Here is a 21,115-nt window from a genome sequence, read left to right as displayed (position 1 = left end):
GTATTGAAGCCCAAGGAGCCAATTTTGAACAATTGTTATAATTCTTTTGTTTAATGTTATTAGTATTGTTTCAATAAAGAGTTTTTATTGCTTTACCTTGTTGATTTGTTGAATTATGTGTTAGTTACAGCCTATTGAAATATCTAATAAAATTGTGGGAACTTTCTTTGCACCCTGTATTGATACATGCGTTTGAAAAAAAAATAAATAAGGGGCTGCCAAACTCGTTCCCGACCCCTCCCACCAGGTTTTTGACCTCGTATCGAGTCTGGGGTTCGTCAGGGTATGACAGTATAAAAAAGGGAATGTTTATGATAGGGCCCAGCAATGTATGTTTGTGTCAAGAGACCCATCACAAACATAAGGACATACAAGGAAAAGGACATACTAGCCAAGCAGTGCCATTACGGAAATATTCAATCAAGTTCCGGGCATTATAAAAACACTAAAATGGACAACTACAATCACAATTTTCCCCCAAAATAAGGTTTAGCTAATAGTACTGTATCAATTTGTTCACGATTAAAGCGCAGGAAGTGTTCATATCTGTTAAATTTTCTTCAAATAAAACATATTTAGTTGCTAAGAATAATTTCCTCATATTTAAGTGATATCCCAATCATTAGGTAAAAATTAATATCTATAAGAGCTATGGGGCCGCTACATCTCCTAATGCCAGGGCCGATTTTTTCAACCAATCCGCCACTGCATGAAAGTATAGATGTCAGCTCTAGGGGAATGAACCACGTTCGAAAATGGTGAGAAACCTACCCAGCCCCATTATAAGCAAACAAACAAACATAACTTAAATAAAGACGAAAGATTTTTTTTAAAAAAAAGTATTTTTTTATTAATAACTACAAATTTAGAGTCAGTCAATTCCGATTACCGGAATCCACAATCAAGCATAAAGATCCGTAAAAATAATGTAGCATACTACAATCCAGTTATTAGTTTATTACATCAAATAAGAAATTTCGTTAACTAATTTATGTCTGATTAAACGGTTTGCTTCTTCTTAATAATCACCAGCATTAGAATAATTTCAATAAATGAATGGGTCCCTAGAAGAAGGGCATATGTAACAAATTAAAAGTCTTACTTTTAATTTGTAACTTATGCCTTTCTTCTACGCCAGGAAGAACTTAATACTAATGAAGATTAAGTATAACACGTATGCTCTTGTTCCCTTCTTCTTGAGACGCATTCAGTTACTCTACACATGCATAAAAGTTCAATTAGAAAAAAATCCCGATGAAATGGCAACACATCCAACATAATTCATAAAATAACTTCAAAGCAAGAACAAAGTCCGATACTAACTTTTTCATGTGTGCTGAACTTGCCTTTTAAAAGCTTCCCTTCTTACTTTATTTTAAAAGCATAAGCATCTTAGATGCAAAAACATAAGGGGATATCAAAAATATTTTAAAAAAATATGTAGATGAAGAACAATAATATTTTTCAGACAGATTAACAATGTAATTGTGAATCCATAAATAAAGTATTCAGTCGTAATAGGATTCATTTCTCTTCTACACCAATCAATTTCATAAACAGGGGTGCAGACTGAGAGTGGGGGGGGGGGGATCATGGAGTAGACTGCGTCATTGAAATTTTTAGGGTGTGTCTTCAGGGACATTTTTCTTTTTTAGGGGACTGTCGTTCTTGTGAGGATCTTCGTGGTATTTGGGAGATGCACCACTGCTCTTGGGGGGGGGGGGGGGCTATCATAGAAGTAAAGCAAAACCGCTGATTCTTCAACTTTGTAAAATGAACGAAATAACTTTTATAATATTTATTAATTAGGGAGACTAAAGCTTTCGCAAACTATCATCACACTAAGCAAGGTCTACTAGATCTATATTCGGACAATAAGACTTTATTTGCAATTTAAGAAAGAAAATAAGTGGCACTATCATGTCACACTTTGCCCCAAAAGTCTGATTTAAAAATAACTGAATGTATAAGTCAAAATGAAGTCGGTTATAATGCATAACAAGTCTTACTAAAAATAGCACCATCTTGCACAATGAAATAAATTAAGTCACAATTCTTGAATAACATAAAAGCCTAAAACATTATTTTTTAAAGTTTTACATATACAAATATGTATACAGTACACATAGATGCAACTCCTTTCTTTTTCAACATAGCCTTCTAGATTGTAATACAAGGTCCCAGGCAAAATAATACAAAAAGCATAACTCCCTTCGTCTCAAATTAGCCGCTACTTTTGTATTGATCACTTATATTGCTGATTTAGTGATTTTGATTTAGAGATTTCAGGATCCTACGTAATCAATCAACAGCAGTTACTTGCCAAACATTCCCTCCTTAAATCAGTGCCAAATAAGTTTAACAAAATCCAGGATTTCCACAGTCTTAAGCCACGCCCCATTTTGCAAAGACTCTTCCACCAGTAATTGCATAAAACTATCAGCTAATAGATTGTGAATTCATCAGAAAGCAAACCGATCTTTCCGGGTGGTAGAGTCCTTACAAAACGGCGCGTGGCTTAAGAATGTGCAAATCCTGGATTTTTAAAACAGTTTTATTAAAGGAGGGAATACTTGGAAAGCATATGTTTTCATTGACAGCATAATAACATGAAATCTCCAAAAAAAAGGTAAAAAAAAAAAACAAATCATAAAATTAACTAAAATGTTCAAATGCAGCGGCTAATTTAGGACGGCGGTAGTAGCAAATAGTAGTTGTTTTTGAATTAAACAGCAAACACCCATTAATTCGGACCCTATTAAACCGAATTTTGCCAAATCTAGACAGCCATTTAGATGCACATACTGAATAAATAAAAGAAGAGTTACCTCTGTAATATATTTTTCTAGGCCGTATTTTGTATTCCTGTAATGTATTTTTTTCTTATGTAGTTTTATATTTAATTCTCTTGAATTCAAAACACTTTTTTACCGTGTACAGTAGTTTGTATATGTACCTTGGCTCAATTTATAGAACATTGCGTTCAATCCGTACTTTTATTAATTCGGTTGGTCACGATTATTAATGAGGTTCTACTGTATTGGGAAAAGAATACAACTAAATTTCTCTCTATGTGAGAGAAGACGGAATATCATTTGCGAAAAGTATTAATGATGAGCGACAATGGTCCAAATAGTACAGTACACATATACTCATTGTTTGAATGAGTAGCATATGACTCTTCACCAAAGGACACTGTTCGCTAAAAAGAAGAATTTTATTCATGATTTTGGCTTAGATTTCTCCTCCCGGCAAAGGCCTTGTATTACACATCGGAAGACCATAATCATAAGTCATAAAGGAGGCATTGGAGGCACGCATCCATAAAAAGTTTTAAAGAGCTTTCTTTTGTTTAAATCTCAAAATCTTATCACAACGCAAAATGAGTGAAAATTGTCTGTGATTCAGAAATTCATTCAGTACATATTCTCTTTTTAAATTCATATCAAAGTGAGCACCTTAAATTCTCTTTCGAGGTATAAGCAGATGAAACAAGGCAGCGAAAGGTTTCACATCATTGCAAGACATACATCTTAAACAATCAACTTCGATTGCAAAGATGTTTTGTGAAGCCTTTCACATTGTGTTTAACTGACAACCAGGAGTTGGTCAATTTACTGTCCAACCACGGATTGCATGGAATTTTCAAACGTAAAGATAAGACGAATCTATGTGAATAAGGGTGGAAAGTAAAAATTTGATGCGCGTGTTCCGCTCATTTGAACGAGACTCTGCTTCTGCAAAAGCTGACATCGGTAAAAAAATAATAGATTCATCCATTTCCCGATGTAAAACGGATATTTGTCTTTCCATACAATCCGTGGTCAGACAGTATGTGTCAACGCGATCAAAGACCGCTAGAATACGACAGATTGATAAGGCTCGTTGAGGAAGAGACGGAGTGCTGTCATGAACAATGCGAATTTAGGATCTTGGAGTAACAGCATCTCAATAAATATATTTGATTAATCCATTCATTCAATCAACATATTTGGTTAATCAATTCATGCAATCAACAAATTTGGTTAATCAATTCATTCAATCAATATATTTGATCAATCAATTTATTCAATCAAACAATTACGTGTATCAAGTTTTTCCACGATCTAACATTTCATACTGTTTTTTCAACATCAAGGATGTTGATCTTGTGAAAGGCGCACAACGTAAAGCAAGTTAGAAGTTCTCATGACATACAATTTGAAATTTTCTGAAGAGCACTTTGTATGTTCTTGAAATGTACTTCCCATAGTCTGCACATAGGTAACAGAAATAAGTTTCATTTCATCGAATGAAATGTTAAGGAAACATGTGTTTCATGTTGAACGTGTGACACTTATTTTTCATTTGTTTGGGCAAGACTTCCAAGGATCACAAAAGACAGATACGTCACAAAGTTTTCACAAGTAAATCAATTTCAGGTTTTATCAACAAAAATAAATTCACATGATCTTTCCTTTGAATTACTTTTACACGTCTTCTTTTAAATTGCAATCACTTCAGAGAAGTAAAACTCCAAGGAGCAGTCTTTAATAAACATTTTAAAATTTCATTCACATATTCTTCTTCTTTTTAATGATTCTTTATATAATCCTTCCTTTATTATCAAAATGTTTCACGAAACACGAATGTACAAGGACTGTTCTTCCATGATCTTTGTTTTATGTAACCTTTTATTCAACAAAAAGCAAAATGCTAAGCAAAAACCTAAATGCTTAGCGATCGTTATCAAAAAAATCCTTCTCATTAACTAGCGTACTAATAGTTTGTCATATTTTCCTTTTTTAAATTTCAAAAACCCCGACAAAAGCATGAGAGTTTAACAATAATTTTCATGACTTTTTAAAAAATGTTCTTTCTCATCTCATCCTTCTTTTTTGTTAATTTTAATTAAATTAAAAAGAACAGGTGAGTTTTTACTGATCAGCATGACAGTAATAGTCATATAAACAAATAATTTATCTTCTACCCAGATGGGCTTGTTCAAAATGTTCGTTACACTAACGCAAATCTAAAACCGAACGTGAAGACATCAAAGCGCTGCGTCACCACTTGCCATACGGTAGCCATTTCTTTCATTTAAAGGTTCTTTTTCAGCCATTTCTTGCGGTCTTTTCCTTTTGAAGAATCCCAACTGCAACACAATAAATTTTACATTTAGATTAAACACTAAGCCATCAGTGTAAGGTTACAGTTCTTAACAGATGTTGATATAATATTAGAACAATGTTTAATAATAAAGAATAATCTTACTATAGAATATTTTACTGATTAACTTTGGATTCTGTTTTTTTTTAAACATCAAAATTGATTTTTAAAATAAGTAATAAGAAAATAAAGTGTTTATCATTCTTTCGTTTTTTAAAAATAACGCATGGGAATGTTCATAGAATGTTTCATAGAATGTTCGAAAATGTTTTAAAGATTATTTTACGTTTTCTATTTAAATGATTTTTCTTGCTCTTAGTTAATGTTTTTACTTTTTAATCGCGGGCTGCTTTGGCCCATGTGTTTTACCTTTTCTCATCTTATTCTCAATAATTTTGTAACTATTCATACTTTCAAGCTGTGCAAACCTGTTTTACACAGTTAGAGTTCTCTTAATTTAATTTTTAAATATTGATCACTTTGCTTCAAAATATTATTACCCTTTGAATTGTTTTTAATTTAGGCCAATGTTATCCTTACGTTTGGGTTACGTCGACCCAAAGTGGTTTTCCCTATTTAAAATCATTGAAGAACTAACTAGAGCCGAAGAAAAACGTATGATCACAGGAAAAACTGTTTATTTAAAAAAAAAAATTACTTTTTTTTCTTTCTTTTTTTTTTTTTTTTTTTTTGAGTCACATATTTTTGTTTTAAGGAAAATTAAAATTTTTCAAAAATGTGTGTGCATACCTAGTTATTGCTTCAGACAATACTGACGGGGAACACGGAGTTTTCTTTTCAACAGTTTCCGAAGCTTAATAATTTTGTTAAGATAACACCATTCGTAAAACAAAGGATCCTAAACTTTCCAAACTTTTTGGTTCGTTCCATGCTCTGAACGTTAGGCCCTTCTTCTCTCGCATGAACAGTTATCCCTGGAGACCCGAGCTCATTCCATTCCACAATAACAAAATTCCGTAAACTTTCCAACAAATTTGTAAGAATTTAGTAATAATAAGTAAGAATGGTAGTAATTTAACAAAATTTGTAAGAAGTAGATGCAACTGTATCAACGTTTTCTAAACCTCTCGCGACTTTTTGTTCCTCTTCATCTTCCATAATAAAAGTCATGTTGATGATTTGAGTCTATAATCGCTAACTTAATCCGTTGCTGAAAATTCTTGTTTTTTTTTTTTTTTTTTTTTTTTTTTTTTTTTTTGTCCTGTTTGGAGTTTTAGTTTTAACTTTAGCTTTTCTTTTCTTTTCCAAAGCTCTCTGACGGATTTTTTCAAGTTTTTATGCTGGGTCAAAGCCAGTTGTTAATTTTAGGCTAGGAGATATGTTGTTATTGTAATTTTTTTTTAATAGAAACTTTAACAGAAATGAGAAGTACAACTACGCCACTACATAAAGAATCGAATAGCGTTCATAAATAGGTATGTCACAAACTCTTAGCTGTTATAGAACTGCTTCTATAAGTAAAAGTCAGAGAGGTTATAAAGACACTTGTTAGCACAAGGAACACAAAACCAGTAGTGTTGCTCCTTGTGGAGAATTATGAAACTGATTGGTTTATATTACTTGAGGCTGCTCTCTAACGGATTTTGTCGAAATGAGTTTCAAAATTACTTCCTGAAGGTTTACAGAGAACGTTGTATCCTTTTTTTCCCTTTGGGCAAAAGAAGGATCCTAGGAACAAAGTAGCCCCCGTTTACGGTACTATTCTTCTGGCATTAAAAAAAGCTTAAATTCACAAAAACAAAATGCCCTTTTGAAATAAAATGCAGTTATAAATTAGGGAGGAAAAATACACCATATTATTCGGTCAAGAACGAGCACTATTCTTGTCTTATAAATGAATCGCTCATATTATTGATTTTGTTGAACTTTTAATGAATTGGTGTGTACGGGGGGGGGGGCGTTCCTGAAGTTTGCCAGGGGCGTTAGAGCTCAGAGGGTCATACGAATGCAGCTGCATGTATAAACGAATATTTTTGTTGAGGTACGTTGTTAAAAATACATTTTTCTTCAAATCTCATGTAACTAGGTTGATGATAGGACTCGACCGATGCATCGGCCTGGCCGATGCATCGGCACCGATGGTTCAACAATTCATCCATCGGCTTCGGCATCGGCGGCCGATGCTAAATTGCAGGAAGCATCGGCCCATCGGCCTTAAAAACATCGAAAAACCGATGGAACTGGCCGATGTTTTTGAAAAAAAAAAAAGGACCTTTGATGTTTTACCTTTCAATACAAAGTAAAGGTTGTTTTCATATAAAAATGCTTACTTGAAATTCAGTATGAATTTCTATTTTAGTCACCCCTGAAAGAGTTTTTAATACTGCATTCAGGTACCAAACAAGTTAATTATTGCGTTGTTTCTTGCTGCTGGATGTACGTATGTATCTCTCATAAGTCATAACTCCAAAATGGTAAACTGTAGAAGGATAAGTTTTCGCATGTGGGGTGTGCGTACGTTCCAGTTGCGCACTTCCGTTTTTGTTTTCTATCGGGTGTTCAAAAAAGCCTGTTTACTCATTTTTTGTGGCTATTAATTATTTCAATGCAAAACTAATATAGCGTCTCAGACTGACCATCATTTGGTGATATATTGCCGAATTGGACACCATGGAAACAAATAGGAGATGGCGAAACTGGTTTTTGTGTCATTTTGTTAGATTCCTCTTGAGCCGACGGTAATTTTTAATGTTTCGATGTTTGTAATATAAATCACAGTAATGCAATCTTTTCTGTATCGCTTCGGCGGAGTTACAAGTTTGGGGCTCGTCGAAATACATTTTGGGGCCCTATTTCTCTATCACAAAAATTGTAAAACATTTATCATAAGCATTTTTGTAACTCCTGCGGTGTCCATATGGTTAAGGGGCCTCTCGCGCATTTGCTATATTTAAAATCCGCCACTGCACGTCAAAACAAACTCGGGTGCAAGTTTTGAAAGGTTTTTTCTGCTCAATGTTTATGATTATTTTGAACTCTATTTTTTACGACTATTTCTTGAATTTCCGAGAACACATGCGTGCCCCTCCTCCCACTTCCTTAATTTCTGAAATTAAACTGTAGTTATACTTCTGAGTTGTTTAAAACTAACACCATTCATAAAATTAGCGATTTTTTTTTTTTTTTTTCAAATTTTATCTATTGTTTAGAAAGAATTTAGAGCATTAATGTAAGAAATTGATTAAAGATGTTTTGAATGGTGACATAATTCGGAAATCGAAGGGACTTTTGAATTTTTTTCTTCGGAAGTGCTGAAATAGATTCAGAAACTCTTCCGAGGCGTTGGTTTTAGCGGTTCTGTACTAAAAAAATTACGCCGAGGTTGGGGCCGAAGTGTGAGTTACTGCAAAATCAGAGGGTGACTCCCCCCCCCCCCCCCATTTCGTAATGCGCCATCTTTTTTGTATCATTAATATCGATCGATTTTTTTCTGTTGTAAGTAACTATTTTTATGTATTTATATAAAATCAATGAATAAGTTATTTTCGATTTTATAGAAAAGTTTCAAGTTTTTTCTATTACGCAATTTTTTAAATTTCAGAAAATTATTGCTAAATTGAACAATTTAATTTGAACTTGTTTGTAAAGCTTCATAAAAGATTAAACAATCAAATTGTTCAATATTATCAGATAATATCAGATAATATTAGATAATTCAATAACATCAGATCAAGTAGTATATGTATTCAGTTATTAACTTGGTGTAAATATTGAGTTGGTTTATTGTAGCTGTGTTTTAAGAACCTCGCTCTTTTCATGGCTATTTTTTGTTTCAGCAAAATTTATGTCACTGTTTTAGTTTTTTGAAAAATGCAAAATTTTCTATTCGTAAATTTTAAATAAGTATAAAAATATTCCTATTATGGTTTAGTATTGTAATTTATCTGTTACCTTTTTGTTTAATTTGATGACCAAAAAATGTCTAGGTGCAATCTTTGCACTTTAATTGCGTAATTTGTTGACGGTTTCATAGTTTTATTCTTTTTTTTTTGTTGAATGATTTAACAACATAATTTAATGTTTTTTAACTATGTTTAGTGTACCTAAATCCATACATTATTACAATATTACTGAAATCTTAGTTATATGCTCAATTAAAAAAAAATCAATAGGTTATTAAACAGTCTCTTTGTTTTTCTTCCTTTTTTTTCTTTCTTTCCTTTTTTAACTGTTGTTCTTTCTCTTTCATCATACAGCAGTCAAAAAAGGAGAAGCATAACTACATCTTGTACAGATTGTACGTAGCACAATCCAGAAGTTCGGGGACAAGCTGTATAAAACCTTACCCAGAATAGTTCACATTACAGAAGCACATCCACCTTCAAAAGGTTATCTTGAGAGACTATGTACTTCTGCCAGTGTTCATATAACTTTTGGAAGCACTCCTAGAAGCCAGTTTTTCGCTACCTTCTATGATGCAGCTTTATCTTCTCCTGACGGAAGAAGTGGCGTCCATCCAAAAGTTTTTTTGCTGGGAACAGGTAAAAGTCACACGGAGCTAAGTCCGACGAAACGTTACGTTATTTGTTTGTCATATCAGAGTATTGACCAATCGAACCGTGCATCTTTAACATGAAAGTCGCCTTCTTCCCCACGATGAAGTTAAAGCAGCAGCTTAAGAGACCTTACAGGAGTTTGCGAAAACTGTCTTCCAGGAGTGCTTCTAAAAAGCTATACGAACGTTGGCAGAAGTGCATAGTCGTTCAAGGTGACTATTTTGTAGATAGATGTGCTTCGGTAATGTGAACTATTCAGGGTTCGGTTTCATACAACTTATCCTCTAACTTTCAGATCATACTACGTACGTATGAGTTTTCGACTCACTATTTCATAACGTTTTTGAGTGACGTAAGTTTACGCGCATGAAGACATCACAAGACAATTTGCGATAATTAACTGACGAGGCGTTCAAAATGGATATTTCGGCTATCCACATGTTCTTAGGTACATATGCATGTACAGATGTGCCGAAAAAACTTGTGAAGAAATTGGGTGATCGTAAAATAGAAATTTAGGTCAAAATTTGATTTTTTTTTTTTTTTGTGATTACAATTCCTTATTCGAAGAAAGGAAGTAAAGTGAAATGAATCAATGATCCTTTAAATCCCTGACAATTGTACCATTTTTTTTTTTTTTGGCCATCGGCCAACGGCATCGGCTATTGGAGGAAAACAATCGGCCATCGGCCGTCTTTGAGCAATCGGCCAACAATTGGCATCGGCCCATCGGCCAAAAAATGCCATCGGTCGAGCCCTAGTTGAGGATTTAACTTAATGCCCCTAAGTTTTTCAAAATCCATGCAGGGTTGGAATTTGGGAATAGACAGTTGTACAACTTCCCAATTGTTCAATCTCAGGAAGTTTTCTTCATGTTAAAATCTTCTGATGAGTATGCAATACACTGTTTGAGGTCCAACACGTTTCACTCATGCTAAAACAATCCCATGAATATTTTTGAAGTATTTTATTCAACTAACTCTCACAAGGTTACCGCAGCATTGTGCGCGTATCAACACTGGAGAATTTTCGATAAAAAAAGAAAAAAAAAAAAAAAAAGACAACTATACAATATAATAACAATCAATACCTTCCAAAGCAGTAAAGCTAGGAGTCCTAGGAGCAATAATCCACAGCAAATTGCAAGTATTATGATCCACCATGGTATCATATACGGAGCTAAAGCAACATCCAACAGGCTTACTTTTGTTGATACCTGGAAATATTGAAATAGTACAGGATTAGCGGGAAAGTCAGGGTATACCGTTTTTCTAAGGAAAAACAAGAATAACTAGTCAAATTTTGCACAAAAAAAAAATCAATATATATATATATATATATATATATATATATATATATATATATATATATATATATATATATATATATATATATATATATATATATATATATATATATATATATATATATATATATATATATATATATATATATATATATATATATATATATATATATATATATATATATATATATATACATTTTTTTCCTCAAAAGTGCAACTACAAAGCCTTAAGAAGTTTGCAATCAACATATTTGCATAGAAGTTCTGGTATAAATCGTCCCTATTGCTCTTGTACAGTACATAACTTGAATGCTACAGCTTTGAAGCAGAAAAAAGAACTTAAAGCCGCATTTTATGTTTTGCTCGGTACATTGTAAAAAAAAAGAAAAGAAAAAAACCTGCAATACGACGAGAAAATATCTGGGAAACTTGGTTTTCATAAACTTTTCTTGTAACGATGCAGCTCCTTCCTATGTGGTGTTACTTGAGAACAGTCTGTATCGTTATAACATTACTTAAGAAGAAGCTATATGGTAATAACTTTACTTAAGAAGAAGCCATATCGTTACAACGTTACTTAAAATGAAGCTATATCGTTACAACGTTACTTTAGAAGAAGCTGTATCGTTATAACTTTACTTAAGAAGAAGATATATGGTAATAACTTTACTTAAGAAGAAGCTATATCGTTACAACGTTATTTAAAATGAAGCTATATCGTTACAACGTTACTTAAGAAGAAGCTGTTTCGTTACAACGTTACTTAAGAAGAAGCTGTTTCGTTACAACGTTACTTAAGAAAACACTGTATAGTTACAACACTGGGAAAAAAAGAAAAAACTGGAATTCTACTATAAAATCTCTAGGAAATTGAGATTCTATTTCTTTTTCTAGTAGATACAGCATTTTTTAAGTAAAAAGCACAGCGTCACTCAAGCAGAAGCTGTAGCGTTACAAGAGAACTTCGTGGAACTCCAATTTTCTAGAGATTTTCCATATAAAATACTGCATTTTTCTTTTTAAAAAAAAAGAAACCTTTTTGGAAGTCAAAAAAACAAGAGGTTTTCTAGTTGCAGTTTTTAAAAAAACTATTTTTTAGTGTAGTGTAATGTGTAATTTATTAAAGTATGACGGCCACCCCTCCTCGAGCTAGTAGTAATCGAATTTACGAAAAGAGTTTTAATTACAGGTGATGTCATTCTAAGGAATTGTTTCATAAGACCGTCATTGCCAACGTTTTAGAAGTAAGTAAAGATGATATTTTGTGAAATGGCATAAAATTCATCAGATTCCAATGCAGCTGGTACGATGGCATAACAAGCAATGCGAATATTTCAGTGGTAATGATTTGGTATGGCTTATTCAAGAGTAATATTTTATTAGTAATCCTGAAAAAAATATCAAAAACATCAGTGTAATGAAAAATAATTATATTAGAGAGCAAAAGTGTTTCCTTCTAGATCCCGCCCCCCCCCCTTTTTTTTTTTGCTACTGACAAATAAGATTTTCCCTCGCAACAAAGTGAAAAAAATGTAAATTGCAATTTTTTAACATTTTTTACGTACTAAAATTACGCCGCAGTTTTAGCAACCAAATCCTGGAAGTAAGAGTGCTATTTTAGACTAAAGTGAAAACGGTGCTTCCTTTCCTTTAATTACTCCTGGGGAAATTCTTTACGTACTACCTTGACATGAAGGTCGAATAAATAGAGGATATAAGAGTAGACCTTTTGGAACAAAAGAAAAACTAGCAAATAGAAAATTTGCTTACCACAAAAATTTTATATGGTAAGTAACTAGGATCAACTCCATAAGGCAGGGATGTTATCCGTGACACTAATTTTGAAGATGTCTTCACTTCACTCAGACCAATCTGAAAAGAAAACGAAGAACATTTTCAGTCAAGAAAAAAAAGGGGGGGGGGAGCTGATGAAAAGGCAGGCAGACCTTCCTTTTAGATATAAATCAAGACAATCAGAGAGGGATAACTTTTTATCCGAATCCGATATCTTTATTTTGGTGAAAAACATGAAAGGGGACAAATCGCCTATTTAAATAAAATAATGAAAAAACGTTATATTTCAAGTAGCATTAGTTTTAAGAAAAACTTATGTGTCAGCCTTAAAAGATTTAAAAAGTGAAGGAAATACGTAATGGTGGTTGGAGGATGGTGGAAAAGAACAGAAATAGATATTTTTCTCTACAAGTATAATCATTTTTTTCTTTTTGAATAGATGCATCATAAATCATATAAAACACAATTATCGGATTGTATTAACTTAGCTTCATTTCCACTTGTTTACTAATAGAGCTATCACAATGGCCATAATTTTTCGGTTTTTTATTTTATTTATTTATTTTCTTTTTTTTTTAATTACACGAACTCAAGTGCATGAGACACAGGACTAAAGATTTTTCAAATTTGATAAATAGAAAAAGCACAAAATGGATACTTATTTGATTTTTAAATTGTACGGATTATTCACACAAGGAAAATCGGAAGTTCAATCTTTACCAAAAGCTGAAAGTCTCTCTCTGCGTCTAGATGTCAGAATCTCTGTGACGCGCATATAGTCTAGTCCGTTCCGCCGATTTTCATGAAATTTGGCACAAAATTAGTTTGTAGCATGGTGGTGTGCACCTCGAAGCGATTTTTCGAAATTTCGATTTTGTTCTTTTCCTTTGATTTTATTTTTATCATCATTGGTGAATTTAATTCTGCACTTAGCAAATTACCATAACATGGACGAGCAAATTACCGTATCATGGACGAGCAAATTAACATAGCATAATGGCGAGAAATTCATCATCCATTATTTGTAAATATACAAGCGACAAAAATGACCTTTTAATTTTATACAACGGGCAAAGCCGTGCGGGTACCGCTAGTATAAACATATTTAATTCAAAAAAGAAAAAAAACATGTACCTCATTGTAGGTTTCTTTCCATAATCTGGAACGTATGTTGAAAATCACTTGGTCACCTTTCTCTAAATTGGATATCGTGCAGTGGATTTTCGTGCACAATGTCGCACCACACGACTGTAAAGAGAAATGGCATAAGATACGATTATGTCCACCATGAAGCTACAAAATTACTATTAATTCAGAAATTCACACATCTATTAGAGTTTTGATAAATTTGGTTTTGATTTATTTTATTAAAATTTAGAATCAGTGTTGACCTTTCCGTCATTTTTAATTTTTTCAAAAGGAACGGGGTGAAATGTGTGTAAACACAAACATACAACGCATAAAATGTAAAAACAAAGGCACAAGGTATATCCATATATATGTTACGGTAAATATAATAAATCCGGTGATTTTGTGTAATCCTTGGTGATCACAATCCCAACTAAAATTGGTGAATGTGATAAATTATTGAACATTTAGCAATATTTATCAAATTTACCAGTTAATTTATACAATTCCCAACTCGTAATGGGAAATGTAATAAAACTCGATACTTAAGCCAAAATTCGTTCAGTTTGCACTGCTACTTGGCTTTTCCTATGACGTATAGTATCTCTACGCGACAAGTGCTGTATGAAGGATGCACTTGTCGGTGTCTGAGCATTTATTGACTATGTTAGTAAGATTTTTATTTCAATTCAATACAGTAACCTCTCAGTAATACAAACCCTATTAAACTGGATTTCGATTAATCCGGACAATCATTTAAATGGTAACTTTATAAATAAAATGCAATTTGGCATAAAATGCATTCTTTTTATTTTTTGAATTTTAAATTTTCTATTCTTGTGTTAAAAGGTGGTAAAACAGCGTTTAATATTCAAAATCTATCAGCTAGATATCATGAAACCGTTAGTTTATTAATTCAACTTCTACTTTTTTTTTTTTGGTACTAAATTTGGTACTTTTGGTCAAGAGGAGAGGAACACAACCTAAATCATTTGATTCGTACCACGCTGCATGTGTGCACAAAATCAAGTTAAAAAACAAATAAAAAATGAATTTTGTTCTTTTTTCTCCAATTTTTAAAAGAAATTCCCTATTTTCGGGGCGAAAATTCACCGTACGCTAAAATTTTTCCTACCAATCGAAAAATTTTATTTCTTTTAATGAATGACTTTATTAGAACTTTCTGAGTCAACTAGAACGTTTGTATTTAAAATTCAAGGCATAAAAAAAATTAGGCTTGATGATATTCTTCTGTTTGATTTTGCCTGTTTTGTACCTTTTTATGCTGTTTTTGTTATTTTCCTCCTTTTCCATTTTCAACGAGGAAGGAGTCTACTTTTTTTTCGACGGTATCTTTAAACACTAAATAAAAAGGATAGTCTGACCACCGATGAGATGGAAAGGAAAGGCAAACATCCGGTTTACAGGTGGAAACGGACGCATCTATTAGTTTTCATGGATGCCAGCTTTTGCAGATGCATGTTGGCCTCTAAATTAAGCAGAGTCACATACCAATGAGTGGGAACAGTCGCACATCAAATTTTTACTTTCCCCCCTTGTTCAGATAGACTTGTCTTAACTGGACGTTTGCCAATTCCATATAAGCCGTGGGCAGACTGTAGGGTAGACCGGGGCACGTTTACGCATGGGGTACGTTTACGCAGTGCCCTTTTTTCAAAACGAGTTATAAATGGAGAGCCAACAGTCATACCAGATCGATGCTGCTCCCTAGCAAATATTCTCCCAAGTTTTTGAGCATCAGTCGAGCTTCGATTCAGCATGCGGATAGGAAAATCTGTTTTATACCAAGCCGAGTAAATTTTGTTTTGAAGGTTTTGAAGCTTATTGTGAATAAATAATACTTAGTTAAAAAAAGAACAAATATATAAAAATTAGCAGAATTTTATCCTTTTGTGACAATTGTATTTGTATGGATAGGAAAGTTATTAAATTTTGTTGCACGATAAAAATAAATTCAAAGTTGCCGACGGGGCACGTTTACGCACGTTCTTACTGTGTCTTAATACTCTGTCTTACTTCTCAACGGCCCCCGGACGCTTTTTTCGCTTTGTTATGTCTCAAACCTTTACTATTTTTAGGTTATTTAGTTTTGAAAACCACCATTAGTTTTTATTAATAAACAGATTCCTATCTTATAGCTTAGAATTATATAATGTTGTCTTCATGCCTGTTCACCTTTAACGTTAATCACTATTCAACCTGTAATAATTTTCTCTATTTCAAGGATTGTAAGACATTACGTTCAAAACAAAACAACGCTAGATGTCAAAATAATGATCAGGCTTATCGATACGATAATCCAAGTATTTCTCTCAGTAGGCCTTCCACATCGTCACATATGAACTACCCCAACTAAGATCATTTGAAAAAGTAGGACCAAAGCTTAAGAACCAGGAAAAGAAAAAAAAAGAGAATGCTCACAATCCTGATACTCCGATTTAAAGAAGCCCTCAGACAAAAGTAGTTAGAAGATAAAAAGGAAAAAACAAAATGGGCAGAACGAAACAAAAAGTAGAAATTACTTTAAGATTTACAAGTTTATATTGAAACAGAAATAGAAGACACCAAAGGAAGGAGTATGAAACCGAAACCTGTGACAGGGAAAAAGTTAGTACACTCTGTACAAAGGAAATTAATGAACGCTTCTGTTTACGAAGCAGAAAATTGTGCTTGCATCTATTGTCTGAAAGCAAACAACCAATTGAAATAAGGACAAGACAGGGTTCAATGTCATACACTCTTGTTTGTGAAAACTGTAACACCACGAAGGACTTACGCGAGTGAGCTGAAAATTGCAGGAAATGTAAAGTAGGACATGATATGCAAATGATTAGAATTGCAGACCGGTAGCGCATGCGTATGCTGAGCAGCGTCCTCTGAACGGCGGATCGAACCGAACATAAATAGACGGCTGTAGCGGTGACATATTCCCCGAATATATCACCGATTGAACATGTGTGGGATTTCGTTGGGCGGCGTCTCGCTCGTGATCCTCGTCCTGTTGCTTCGACAGACGAACTTTGGTTGCGCATACAAACAATATGGAATACTCTTCCGCAGGCAGATATTCAAACTTTGTTTCACTCCATGCCGAGTCGGGTAGCAGCTCTTATTGCGGCGCGTGGTGGTCACACAAAATACCAGTTTCTATCTCTTTTTATTGTTTGGTTGGTTTGAAAATGAAATCATTTATTTGTACCATTACCACTTAACTGTGTATTAAATTTCATTCAACTATGATGTTTCTTTCATGGTGTTGCAATTTTTCACAAACAGGAGTGTAGATGCCAAAACGAAAAGAAATGCTTTATTTTTGTTAGCAAAATCTAACAGTGATGAAGAAGATGACTAAATAGGCACTAAGCACTATGAATTTCGTATGATCTTTATTAATTATTTGTGATTTTCTTATTTTTAAAGTGTTTTAAGAGAAATAGACCATCTAAATCTTGATATCAGTTTTAATATGCGTAAACTTGCCCCACTCGATGCGTAAACTTGCCCCGTGCTCAGGGGAATTTAACGCAACCGACTTGTACTCAAAAAACATTTTTTTATTGTTAAAAACACAAGCAGAACAACAACTGAATATACAAATATTGACTTCATTAACTGCTTCATAAAACCACAATGTCTAAAATTTCTTAAGTTCATGCATAAAAATTAGAAAATTCATTGAAAAAAATCATCGTAAACGTGCCCGGTCTACCCTACGTATCTTAGTTTTATACACTTTTCTTCTGCGCATACTCCTTGATTACTTCGTCAAAAATGCCCTCAAGCATCAATGATGATAATAATAATATGTGGTATGTGTTTTTTTCTTACCGCACATATTCTTTCGTTATTTTGTGAAAAGTTTGAAACACTTTGAGCATTGTACTATCTGATGTGGGCCATTCCACGGAAAACGGTCATTTTGTCCCGCATGTGACGTTTCATATATGTCATCCTCATATATATAATAGCCAATGATTGAGTAACGCTGACGTCATCAACAATTAAACTCGCGCCACATCATGATAATTTAATGATTTTTTGGCAATGTTTGACATGCAGAGAAATGCTTTATTTTGACAGGGCTGAGCTGGACCCGGTAACAACTGTTTTACTGGTAAGACTCATTTCAGGAGAATGAAAAAACAAAAATGTGGTCAGCAATGAACGCTACCTACTGCCTACTGGAGTGTAGGGTTAATCCACTGGAGTTAATATCAACTATTAAAATATCACCAAACAGGCAATGGCTTTGTTCAAATGTAGAAGCAATTTTCACCCGTCATACCTTGACGGGGGATTTTCTAGTTAAAAATAATACTGGAAATATTAATGAACAAGTTTTTTCTACTCAACAAATTGCAAACTTATGCGTGATTTCATGAGCAAAAAATTTCGTCATTACCCTTCAAAATTATTGCTTTTTAATGATATATATATGAACTGTCACGTGTGGACAAAGAATTAACTTTTTGTAATGGCCCTTATGCGTTCAGGGTGGGAACTCTCACCCGTTACGGTTGTGGAACCACTTTAATTTGCTTACCAATTCTTCTGAGAAAGATTCTTCCCCTTCATCGTTGAGATACTTTTCTTCTCCTTCATCAGACATTATATAATCGTCATCATCTCTTTTCTCTCTCTTTGATTGCCTTCCTTTTTCTGGCTCGTTCCTTGACTGGAGATCGTTGAGCAACATGTGTTCTTTGTAATCCAGAATGGTAATTTTATTATTCCGTGGACGTCGACGAACTTCCTGGAAGGAAACATAAATTCATAGTTGGTTGTGTGTTAATTAAGGCGCGGATGTCAATGTCACAGATAATTTTGACTACCGTTTTCCCACCAGATGGAGACTCTTATGCTCTCTTCGCTGTGAAACTGCACTAAGGGCTTAGTTTCACCTTGGGCATTCAAAGCCAAATGCGCGCATAATTATACAACATGGGAGCTGGTGATTTTCTGCATCTCGAAAATTCACCGACTTTACAGCGGATTTCAGAACCCAGGACCACGGTGCAGAAGGTCAACACCTTTGGTGAAAAATGGCTCAGTAGGTAGTCAAACTTGCCACATCAAATTCAACGATCGACATTGAAGGTTTAGAACTGCTAGTTTGAATGTATATACAGGACACTTTAATAACATATATCGAAAATAGGGATCGCAAGTCCCATCAAAAGTTGTGACTTTCGTCACATCAAAGCATCAAGAATTCTACGTTGGTTCAACTAAAGCCCTAGATCGTAGCTTAAGTAGCGGCACGTCCGCCATCTTGGGGCTAAACGATGCTTTCTTCTATGTCTGCTACGGTGAAGTAGTGTGTTTTGCTTCTTGAATATGACGTTTCTTGATTGTGAATTGGAGTTAATAAGAAACCACAATTAAGAAGCAAAACACGCTACTTCACCATAGCAGACATGGAAGAAAGTATCGTTTAGCCCCAAGATGGCGGACGTGTCGCTACTTAAACTACGATTCAGGGCTTTAGGTTCAACGACAGTAATTCAGTGACTACTAATCGTTTGATTCGAGTTAATGGTAGGGAGCTGTTGCCATTCCAAACCAAATTATTTTCCACACCTTACCACCACGCCACGCTGCCGTCAATGGATGAAAGATATTGGGCGTCGTCCTTCTCCTTAGAAACGAAAAGTAAATATCCATGAATAACTTCAATGAATTAACGATTTCCCGAATACAAATTGATTCTACAAGGTGACTCCAAACTGTGTGTTAAATGTGTAAAGGCTGGCAGACGGGATTTAATTAAGCATATTTCATATTCACAGTTATAGAGCTTGAACAAGCCACCTTGCGGTGGTTTGAAAAATTGAGCCAAAACAGGTAAAACCTTTCAATTTTGCACGATAAAGCAGATGTTTGATTGAACACTGTTAAAACTATAGGCTGCGTTTGGCACCTTTCAGGGGGGAAAAGCTTGTTCACCAGCGACACCCAATATGGAGCCGAAATGGCACCTCTTATTTGGGTGAAAAACAGGCACCTTCTAAAAGATAGGCAGCTGGGGTGACCAGAAAGAACCTTCTGAGAGAAAAATGGCACCCTTACTGATTTCTACTGTAGATCCTACTCCCCCCTCTTCCGTAATGTGTGTGTTTTTGAATGCAGTTGTGTAGTTCTTTTTTTTACATATATCTAGTTTTGATTCATGATATTCTACGTTTTGGACACTTTTCACATTGAATTAAGCACTGGAAAAGATTAAAACTTGTAATTACAGCATTTGATCATATTTCAAAGTTTTCAACATAGTTAAGAAGCGTTGCTTTAATTCATCTGATCGTGCTCTAACTCAGTGTTTCTCATCCTCTTTTGACTCACGACAGGTAAAAGCAAATGAAAGGAATTACGGACCAGTGAAATTTTTATCCTTTTCTTTAAATTAATAAAATAAATAATAATGAAAATAAAAACTCTGGGGCCGTTAAAAACGTGTCAAAAAATTCTGCGTATTGATGAGTTTTTTTTTTTTTTCAGTAATATTAAAAATAAATAAAACAATAAATATCTACCCCCTTTACTTGGTATCAAAGAGCTGTCACAAACCTTTTTTAAATTTAAAGACTAGAAGTTTTTCGCCACTTTTAAAAACCAAAAGAAATTTCTAACGCTATATTATCGGCTTCACAAAATAATACCAATTAGATAACCGCTAACAGGAAATGATTCAAACACTTGAATGAAAAAAAAAAACTAGACGGAACGAGTTTTATTTTTTAGTTCATTTTTTCCCGCTTGCTATTCTGTTTTATAATCTACGAAGTACAAGAATCATTTTTTTCATTATTTCATCTCACTTGTTGATTATTATCTTACTGCTGGTCAATAATGTGGTGGTTAAACGTTGCTTATCGAGTACTCAAGAAAATAATGATGGATATTTTTTAGTATCGGTTTGAATGTTGGAAATAGCAATGCAGTAACTGTTAAACAATAAAAAGCAGTAAACGTACATTTAAAAACACTTTTAACTATATTTGAAAGCCCTGAAAGCTACAAAGTGATCAAAAGCTGTACTTACTTGTTATTTTGGAGTTGAATCCTCGAAAGTTTTAATCCTAGAAGAGTTTTAATCCAATATTTTACTTAATTCAATGTGAACGTAACATCGAGCTACTGATCCTGCGTCCGCCATATTGAAGTGGTTGAATGAATGTCGAAGTCAACGCGCATGCGTAAC

General features: G+C 33.8%; 1 protein-coding gene across 1 annotated transcript in view; it reads right to left on the bottom strand.

The window, feature by feature from the left end:
- Positions 1–853: 853 nt before the first annotated feature.
- Positions 854–21,115, bottom strand: part of LOC129225674 (integrin alpha-PS2-like) — a 161,114-nt gene continuing 140,852 nt past the window's right edge. The window contains 5 exon segments of the mRNA XM_054860148.1: positions 854–5,134; positions 10,756–10,881; positions 12,742–12,843; positions 13,900–14,013; positions 18,458–18,667. Of these exon segments, the coding sequence (XP_054716123.1) occupies positions 5,033–5,134; positions 10,756–10,881; positions 12,742–12,843; positions 13,900–14,013; positions 18,458–18,667 (654 nt within the window). The 3' untranslated portion in view covers positions 854–5,032.

This window comes from Uloborus diversus, chromosome 7, assembly GCF_026930045.1.
Source record: "Uloborus diversus isolate 005 chromosome 7, Udiv.v.3.1, whole genome shotgun sequence".
Lineage (NCBI taxonomy): Eukaryota > Metazoa > Arthropoda > Arachnida > Araneae > Uloboridae > Uloborus > Uloborus diversus.
This window is presented reverse-complemented; position numbering and strand designations above follow the sequence as displayed.